The 11,006-nt window shown below is 31.5% G+C and overlaps 1 protein-coding gene across 1 annotated transcript in view; it reads right to left on the reverse strand.

The window, feature by feature from the left end:
* LOC107625684 (disease resistance protein RPP4-like) overlaps positions 1,959-11,006 on the reverse strand; it is a 36,421-nt gene continuing 27,373 nt past the window's right edge. Inside the window, 6 exon segments of the mRNA XM_016328380.2 lie at positions 1,959-2,285; positions 3,150-3,219; positions 3,374-3,877; positions 4,713-5,537; positions 5,873-6,151; positions 6,396-6,694. Of these exon segments, the coding sequence (XP_016183866.2) occupies positions 3,160-3,219; positions 3,374-3,877; positions 4,713-5,537; positions 5,873-6,151; positions 6,396-6,694 (1,967 nt within the window). The 3' untranslated portion in view covers positions 1,959-2,285; positions 3,150-3,159.

Consider the following 11,006-nt stretch of genomic DNA (forward strand, 5'->3'; position numbering starts at 1 on the left):
GGAGGCGGGCTCGGCCAGTGGTGGTCGCGGGCTCGGCTATGGTGGCCTTGGTGGCCTTGATGGCTGTGGGTGGCTATGGACGCTGGCGCGCTGTGGGTGGCCGGTGGCTATGGACGCTGGCGCCGAATCTGGGGAAGAAAGGGAACTGGGGAAGAAAGGGGAAGAAAGGGGGGGGAGTATCAGATTAGGGTTAGGGATACATTTCACGAACGTTATTCTTTTTTCTTTTTTTTTTTAAATGCCAAAACGACGTTGTTTGGCATATGAATTTGCAAACTATTGAACCGCTAAAATACCGGACGGTTCTTCCGGTTCGCCGGTTAACCGCCGGTTCGACCGATTTTTAGGAAAAGAAGAGGGAGGAGGAGGGGGGGAGGAGGAGGAGGAGGAAAGAAGAACCTACATGTACGAATTTGGAAAAATAAAAGGAAGAAAAAGCGGCAACAGAAGCACAAAAAAAACATGCACGCATCCAACTAAATAATTTAGTTGGACTTGGTTGGTAATATAACTTAGATGCAAAGCATTATTATTATTATCGTCATTAGAATTCATTGTTTTTAGTCATTACTTAGCTATTAATTCAATTTCTTTAGTCTAGTAATTTAACAACATATTTTATCCGATGAATATTAGAGGATCATCAGAATTTATTATTTTTTGTCATCAGTTAACCAATAATACGAATTCTGATGCTAACGGGAGGTTTTGCCAGTAACTCGCGAATACTTTTGTCGTTATTTAATATTTTTTTTGTCGTCTACGATATTTTTTATTTTGTAGGATGAAGACTAATTTATTACGTATCTAAGCTCTATTTAAAGATTTAGCACAAAATAATGAGTTATTGCATATATAAGATGGAATTTAAACTTCTGACACTTTTTTTAAGAAGACAAGTGAGCTGAATAATCAACCAATTCAGGTTAATTCTCTATTTAATATTTATAATACAAAAACTGATGTAAAGTTATATTTTATGACAAATAGATCATAAATAGATATTAAATAGAATTTTTTAGTCGAAATACTCTAATTATAAATTTTAAATTCTAAATTCTAAATTCTAAATATATCCGCCAATGGCATTCAATTGCTCTGCCAAAGATTTTGTTACAGGGGACTCTGTTTATAGTGATGAAATTTATGATACATTTATATTCCATGTCCAAGTCTCGGACAAGAGGTATTTGATGATCATTGCCCTGTTGAGTTGAGTCTTAATACTCCATTGGAAATCTCTGAACCTCAAGGTTTAAAGGCATATAATCTACTGAAGAAACATATGTCAAAATGGAAACAGCATTTTGATTTGTATTCAATCTAGATTTGAAAGAGGTAGTTAACAGGTGATCCTTAATTCTTTTGTCCTTGTCCCCACAGATAAACGCAGATGAGTTTTTATCCTCTGAAAGAGATTGTGTTGTATTTGCAGTCTCTTCAAATGCGTTGTATTTGGGTGTTGAAGCAAGTTTGAGGTCAGCTTTCATAATTTTCTTGGTAGAATCAGAAGTCTCCTTTTAATACTTTGTCTAACACATCTAGTGATTCTTAACCTGCCATAGCATGGTTTTAACTTGGCTGTGGAAGATCTTTTATCTCCTCATACAGTCATACTAGAATGCAATAACATATTTGACTCTTGTAAAGTACATTTTCAAAATTTTGTTGCAGTTTTATGCAGGGGGTCTAGGGAAAAGTTGGATTGGGGCTAACTCGGTTAAACTAATTTGGTTCATGGTTGACAATTTTGTCAACTAAAATGACTCATCCATATAATTAGATTTACAGGGTCTAGATAGAGCTTTATTTAAACCGAGGAAACAAATACAAATTTGCAAGGCGACGGTTTTGAACTATATACATTATATATAGAAAAATAAAATGCTATGCATATATCTGCACAATCTCTTTTATCTTAGTATGTAAAAGTTAAGACTATTGATTAGGTTCGCTAATGGCTTGAGCAAGATTTTCTGATTCTCTCATTAAAATGTACTAGTTAGTAGCGGTCTAAAAGTTAAGTGCATCTCATGTTGCATCATCTATGGAGCCAATACTTGTATTACCCCTGCCATCAATTTTTCATGATATACAAAGTGTCTAAACATAACTTAGTGCATCATACATTAAAAGTTTAAAACCATTTGATGATATATATTTAATAGAAATTAATAAATATAAAATTATACTAAAACTACTGGTAAATTTTATCTTTCTTTAGCTTATTCTTACGTGCATCTTCAACTCGTAAGTGCCAATAGTCCTTGATCATCTAAAAACATCTTCACCCTATTAATGATTGGTATCATGCATATATCTGCACAATCTCTTTTATCTTAGTATGTAAAAGTTAAGACTATTGATTAGGTTCGCTAATGGCTTGAGCAAGATTTTCTGATTCTCTCATTAAAATGTACTAGTTAGTAGCGGTCTAAAAGTTAAGTGCATCTCATGTTGCATCATCTATGGAGCCAATACTTGTATTACCCCTGCCATCAATTTTACATGATATACAAAGTGTGTAAACATAACTTAGTGCATCATACATTTTTTGGTGACTAAACAAGGAAAGAAACAAAGCAAAAACTATTCTAAATCCGAGCGGATGATTCGTTGGAGATCAACACTAAGCTCAGACCAAATAACATGATTAGAGTTACTCTTGGCACCATATTTAGCCATCCAATCCGCAGCTCTATTTGCTTCTCGGGACACCCATTCAACGTGAACAAGCCAAGGACGAGATAAAAGTTCCTGAATCTTGTGAACTAAATCTGTTACTTCAGATGGATACCTACTTGTAAGCTCATGCATGATGGGCAGAATGTCAAGGCAATCTGTCTCACATATAATATCCCTCAAACCGCAATCCCAAGCTAAAACCAGCCCCCTCCAAGCAGCAAATAATTCACATCTGATTATAGACCAAGGGGGAATGCTTCCAGAGCAGCCCGAGATTCAATCTCCCTTAGAATTTAGTGCATCATACATTAAAAGTTTAAAACCATTTAATGATATATATTTAATAGAAATTAATAAATATAAAATTATACTAAAACTACTGGTAAATTTTATCTTTCTTTAGCTTATTCTTACGTGCATCTTCAACTCGTAAGTGCCAATAGTCCTTGATCATCTAAAAACATCTTCACCCTATTAATGATTGGTATCATCATACTCTTTGAATTTTCGTTTTGTATGTGACTTCAAATTTTTCTGAAAATAAGATATGAACATTAGACAATTAGCAAATGAGCAAAAAATAAGCACAAAAAATACCTTTGAGAAATTTTGTTTTTAAAAAATATGGACAGAACTAAATTGTGTTTTTAAAATAACATTTGTAGATATTTAGACAATGAGCACTTACTTTTGAGAAATTCTTGTTTACTCCTTGAAGTAAATCATTTTCTTCTCCATCATGAACAATGATATTTCCATCTGCTACCATATCATCACCACAAACAATACCTTCAGCTTGTTGCTCTGCATATATGAGATAAACTGCTGTCTTCTTCACAGTGAATCCTAATCCGGAAGAAACAACAATCTGCACTTTGTCACCAGCTTCAAGGTTCGCTATTACTTTCTGCCATTCATCATCTCTAAGTGAAGCCAGTGTATCTCCATCGTAGAGAAAAGGGGTGGTCTTTGTATGATTTATGATACACAAATTTTTAATGATAGGGCCTTCTAAAGGTACAATGTTTGAGGAAGAAGAATAGATGATACACAACATCACTGACTTTAACTTATGCCCATTCACCTGAGGGATGTCAAAAATTACAAAAGAACCTTCACAACTGAATGTTAACCAATCAGGATTCTTGTTGCCAGGAAGCAAGCAATCTCCAGGTACTCTTGCATTAAACTTCTGTATAATGAAAAACATACTTCAGTATTGGAATTTTAAGTATTAGGTATAAATAGTTAATTTCATGACTTAGTTTGAATTAGGTGCCAATGAGTAATAGCTCAAACGGCATAGACTCCCCATACTCAATTAAGAGGTTGCGGGTTTGAGTCTCCTATCTTTCCAAATTTTGCTAATGAGTAATAGCTCAAATGGCATATACTCCCCATACTCAATTAAGAGGTTGCGGGTTTGAGTCTCCTATCTTTCCAAATTTTTTGCCAATGAGTAATAGCTCAAATGGCATAGTCTCCCCATACTCAAATAAGAGGTTGCGGGTTCAAGTCTCATATCTTTGGTAAAAAAAAAAAAAAAGAATTAGGTGAATTACATACATTTGTAACGATTAAGATGCAAAGACAATACCCTAAATATTTTGACTATGACAAAATGGACTGCAAAGAACAAAAGTTGTTCAATAAAAATTTAGACCTGCTTAGATTATTTTGTCAAACACCCATAATATTTTGGAGAACCACAAGGGATTTAATTCTTTAGAAATCCATTTTATCAGGGTCAAAATCTTTCGGGTACATATTTTGGCAGTACACGAAAGAGAGATTTTTCTATTATTATGAGATAAAATAAAGATACAACAAGATATCATTTTTATTTTGTTAAAAAAAATGAATGAGATAAAATAATTTAATTCTGAGTTTTAGGATGGACCATATCATATATTAGCATTTTCTAATATTTTGAAATACCTTCTAAAACATTTTAAAAAAGATAGAGATGTTAAACTATTTTGATGATAGAACAAAAGGTAAATTGGTAGAAAAAGATAGAAACAAACCTGCAAAATATTTTCCCTAAGTAACTCTGTGACTGAACAACTCATTCCCATTTGAATTAAAATTGAATTCAAGGAATTTTCTGATTCAATAATGTCATCTTCACTGCAGTAACCAATTAATGATGAGCTACTCCCTTTTGAGATATTTGAAGCACTTGATGTTACTTTCATTTCATTGCAGTTTGTGACATCAAAAGTATTAGAAACTACATCTCCTATAATTTGAAGTTGTGAGCCACATTCCAGCCTAACATTCTGGACCTGTGGAAGCTCTCTGATGATGGATGATAGGCCTTGAGAGTTGCTATTTGGTACTATTAAGGAAACAAGATTTGACAAGTCCAAAAATGTTTGCACTTGGGGTGAGAAGTTATTTGTTGGAGAGGTCCATGACCAAATGATTGAAGGAAACACATTGCGCGATAATCCTTTAAAGTCACACAGAGAAACATACACAATGCTTTTTAATCTTAGAAGTGCATGAGGCACTTGTGTTATGGCAGTTTTATCTGCCATCAAAGTTGTCAATGATTCCATTTGTTCTATGTCTTCCTCTAATTTATCAATCAATGAACATCCTGAAAGAATGAGAGTTTTGAGAGATTTCAACTTGTAGATACTTCTTGGAAGTACACGAAGCCCCGAACACCCTTTCAAATTGATTAGAAGAACTTGCTTGAGATGTTCAATGGTATGAGAAACCAAAGTCAACTTTGGGCAATATTTGAGTATTAACTTTTCAAGATTGGGCATATTTGAAAAGTCAGGAGTTTGTGTCAAGTGTTGAGAATGACTAAGATTGAGAATTTTTAGATTCTTCATCATCTGCAAGAATTTTAAGGAGATGAATTCATGAACTAAAAAAAACACTAGATTTGAATATATGAAAATTCACTTGAATTGTTTTTAGAAATTTGTTAATAGGTATATACTTTTTTATATAAGAATTTCATTAATATGAGAAAACAGCAATACAGAAAAGGTGGGGGAATAGGGTTCTCATATAAAAAAACAAAACACAAAACAAACACCTATAAGAATACAAAGCTCTCCAATCTTTCAACATGTCTAAAAAGATCATGAGCTTTGTTCATGAAGTTTTCTTTGTTAGAGGTTTGCTATGTCCAACCACAAAAGTAAATAAAAGTCAGAATTTATACCTGACCCTTCTTCCATACAAGGTCGAGTTTGCTATATTTGAAGTCAATAGCAACTAAATTTCCTTGATCAAAGTTTGCAGTTGTATATTCTGAAGGACATTCATGCCAGCACAACCATCGAAGATCCGTTGAAAGGTATTTAAAGTCTCCAACAAGTTGCACATTTGTAAACTGAAGCAATCTCAGTCTCTTCATCTCCTTAAATGCTTCTGCCTTTAACTGAGTTGGATTCAATGACTTTGGCAGGTTCAAAGCAAGTCCCTCAATAGCTTTTGTTCCCTATAAATGATAGGAACCAAAAAGTAAAATTAGATTAAGGGTAGCTAAAATAGCACTAAAAAATTGGAAAAAAAGTCAAATAACTAAAACTCCAATCAGGTGGAATGATAAAAATTCAAGAGAACAGAATATAATTGAAGTTCCACTCCCTTGTTTGAAAATATAATTAAAAATGATGAAACAAAAGTTTTCACAATATATCATTGTTGTTATATGAATTTGAAAATATACTTGAAATTCTTACCATGTCTTTTGATAATACATTAAGCACTTCATCTGGATTCCACAACCTACTACGTTCCTCAGGTTTCATTGGCAAACTCTCGCGAATAATTTCTCTTCCCATGTCTCGCAGCAAACCATGCATGCCAAGTTTTCCCTTAGTGTCCACAGCAATAAGGCATCGTTCCCTAAGAATATTTATTCCAATGTCAGCTGAATGCCCGCAGCCATTTAATATATCAGTTACATCATTTTTGTCCATTCCAATAAAGAAAAATGCTACATCAAGAAATATTTCTCTATTCCTATCATCACTTAGACCATCAAAACTTATTTTAAGCTTCTTCTGTACATCGTTGTTTGGAATAGTTTTGAGTTTATTCAAAACACTCTTTACATTACAAATGTCATAATAATATAATTAATCATAATAAATTTTATGTTATAGATATTCAAATTCCATAATATTTGACCTACTTATATAAGTCTCTTATCACTATTTCTTCAAATAACATCAAATTTAGCACAAGAAATTTATTTCTGAACTATACAACATCTCAAACTTACTCAATGGAGCATCATTCTTTGGACAATATTACCAAACAAACAGACAATTGGTTTATCAAAGTTTGCGTAGTTCGTCTATGAAAAACATTAACAACCACAGATGAAAAGTAACCTCTTTGCTTAGAAATGATTATATTAGATGAAAAGAAGACAACTACATTTGTGGCACATATAATCAAACTCCACAATATCCAACAATAAGGTAATTTTATATACTTTTCATAATCCTATCTATCAAATTATTAGTTACTAACCCAATACTTATTTCACATCAAAGTGCTACAATAATTTTTGTACTATTTGATGGCGAAGAAAAAAAAATTGTAAGGCACAACTGCTTCAAAAGTAATGACACTCTAGAAAAGTAATGACATGGAAGCACCGCCTCAATTGAAAAATTTGTGCAACCTTACATTTATATTTGAATTCAAAATAAATGATTTTAATTCCAAAAAAGGTTGTCAACAATACATTGTTACCAAGACATTTGTTCCAACCAAAAACACTGAACCTCAACACCTATTACAACAAATAAAACAGGTGATACTTCAAAAAAAATCTCTTATTCAAGACATCATTTTTATTTTTAATTTATATTATTCATTGATTATAGGAACCAACTTCGCCAATACTAATCTCATCAGACGAATATCACATTCTCATCAAGAGATTAAGGAGAAAGAAAATCATACAAATTCAAAACACATCTTCGGAAGGAGAACATACATGCAAAGATAAAACAAACAACATAATAGAAAGTGCATACAACTCAACAATTCATAAAGAACATGTCTTTCCAAGAACCTACGATAGAAAGAAGAAAACAACAACTCTAACAACAACCAATAAAAAAAAAAAGAACAAGTGCCACATAAGAAGACTAAATCCATCAACTAAAACAAATGCAAAAATTAAACCACCAAATAAAAATATCACTTTGTATAACTCCACCATCCAAATCTTTTGTACTACAAATTATTTTAAATAAAACATCTTTCAAATTTAACTTTAGTTTACATATATTTAATTTAATTCTACAAAATATAACAATTTTTAATATTTATTATATACTACCATTAATTTATCGTCCCGTCCCGCGTATCACGCGGGTCTCATTCTAGTTATACTGTTGGATTACTAAATTAAAGAAACTAGAATAAAGAAATTGATTTTATGACTAAGTGATAGTCAAAAATAATAAATTTTGGAGAAAAGAATAAATAAGTCTTTGACTTTTTGATCCACTGATATTTAAGTCCTTGAAGATTTGAAAATACATTTAAGTTTCTGACCTTTTTCAAAACTTAGACATATTGATCCCTCATATTCATTTGGGTCTGTCAAACTTAAAGGAAAAATCAAATGTGACTTACGTTGTATGACCTGGTTGATACAGAGATGCACACGTGAGAGAGAGTTTAAAATGGAACAAATTAAACCCAGAGATTAATGTGTACAGATTTTAAAAAGATCAAGAAATTAAATGTATTTTTAAATTCCCGAATTTAAATATCCACACACCAAAAAGGCAAGAAGTTAGGAATAGATTTATCATTTTCTCTAAATTTTAATTTTTTTATACTATTAGAATTTAGATTTTAGAATTTAGTTTAGAATTAGCCAAATGTTGACAAAAAAAAATAATAAATTTTGTTAGTCGCTCGTTTTACTCGTTCTCGCTATCTTTGTTTTCTCTGCCAACTCTCTTCAAACCCTCTCACTCTCTAGTACCTTCACAAACATTGTTCAATATGCACATTTATCAGAGGAACATGATAAGAATTGAATGACAAAATCACGTTCACTCTAGTCTCCAACAAGCCAAAGATACTCAAAAGGTCATGGCTGATCAAGAATAAAGATCAAAGCATTAAAAAACATGGGAGATTTTAATTACCAGATATCTGGAAGAAACCTGGGTAAAATGGAAGCAGCTTGTCGAAGGGCGGTCCCATAACTCAACATCCTGTTTTCATCCCTTGAGATTCCTTGCAGAGTTCGCGACAAAATCTCCCCAAAATGACCGCTCAGATTGCATACTTCGGAGGGATCCAAGCAATAGAACACGGGCACAACCTTCTGAACTTTCCTCCGATGACACTCCATTATTTTCACGAGTTCTTGCAAGTACAAGGTTGATTCAGCATAAGCTATTGTGAAAACTATGATAGAAACTCTGCATCGTTCGATTGCGTCAGATATATTAGTCTTGGGCTCGGTGCGGTCTGCTAAAACATGCAGTCCAACACTTTTGAGTGCATCATAGAGACCTGAAATAAAAGGATGAAGGAACTGCAATCCGGAACTAATGTACGCATCATATTCTTGGTTTTGGGAAGACATAGCAGCGACTGGTTAAAAGTGATGCTCTCACTCAAACATATACAAGCTGAGGCTTAGGAGGCTTATGGAGGAGGCTGGAAGATCTTTTGTCAGTTCGTAGGAAGTTAGAGAAGAAGTCAACAGGGACTTGATACCTTCTTTGTGAAGCAAATCAAGTCAATGATAGTAGTCACTCCTCGGGGGTGGGTTGGTATTCATTGTTTAATTTTATTTTTTTATTATTTTTTTATATTTATTTTTATTTCTATTTATAAAATTAATAATTTAATAGTGAAAAATCACACTCTATTTTTTCAAGGGGTTAAAAAAAATATATGAACACGGACACTTCGCTGAGTTATCGTATCCGCGTGTCGGATACGCGGGGACACATTTTGGACACGACATTCACCGACACTTGTCCGACACGCGTGTCTGTTGTGTCCAATCATGTCTTAATAAAAAATAAAAAATTCTTCTCCGGACAGGACACAACTAAATATCATCACGTGTCCGCGTGTCCAGTCTTATTTTTAACATATATTCTTAAAATAAATTTAGATATAGTATATATTATTATTTATTAAAACAAAAAATATTTTAAATAATTGATATAATTAAAATAAGACAATTAAAATAAATAAAAATTTTAATTTATATTTTAATATCAATAAAATATCAAAATATCATTACAATTTATCTAAAAAATACTTTATATTTTATATATATGCGTATCCCCGTGTCATATAAGATTTTAAAATTCACATGTCGGCGTGTCCCATATCGTGTCGTGTCCCGTGTCCGTGTCAGTATCCGTGCATCATAGAAAAAAAAATTAAGAAACCATTCCCATCACTCCTCACTATGACACGGTTGGGACTTGGACATGCAATGTTGTCTCTATAACACATTAATGTTAATGTTCAGCTGCTTTTCTATTAATTTAAAACGATTAATTTTTAATAATCTTATTTTTATTATTATTTTAGGTTCTAATTTTTTACAAGTTATATTTTTGTTATTATTTATAATTAATTTTTTATTTAATTTATCATTTTTAATAGAAACAATAATACATATTATAAAAAATTAGAATAATAAGCGGTGTACAAAAATTAAAATAATTATTTTAATACTCTCAGTATTCTTTTATTTAAAAAAAATTATGGAGAAAATCAAGAATGACTAGCAACAAACCTAAACGTACGTTGAGTGAAAGCAGAAACTATAATTTCTTGCTTCTAATGAACGAACTTTGAGATGCAAAATCACGTCTATGTTTAGAGAAAAAAAAGTTGCCAAACATCAAAGAACAGCGTCCAAAGCACTTAAACACACTTTTATTCTATTCAACGTGTTTACCAAACACACTCTAACTGCTATTTTATAAGTTTCATATATACTTAATATAATAAAACATTAAGTAATAATGATAATTATACTAATTTAGGAAAATATCTTTATTATAGTTATATAAAATCAATATTTAATGCATTATTAAATTACTTATCAATTATCAATCGAAAATATTTTTAATCATTTTAATTATATTGATAATAATAATAATAATAATAATAATAATAATAATAATAATAATAATAATAATAATAATAATAATAATAATAATAATAATAATAATAATAATAATAATAATAATAATAATAATAATAATAATAATAATAATAATAATAATAATAATAATAATAATAATAATAATAATAAGATATGATAATTATATGATAAT

This window comes from Arachis ipaensis, chromosome B02 (assembly GCF_000816755.2).
Source record: "Arachis ipaensis cultivar K30076 chromosome B02, Araip1.1, whole genome shotgun sequence".
Lineage (NCBI taxonomy): Eukaryota > Viridiplantae > Streptophyta > Magnoliopsida > Fabales > Fabaceae > Arachis > Arachis ipaensis.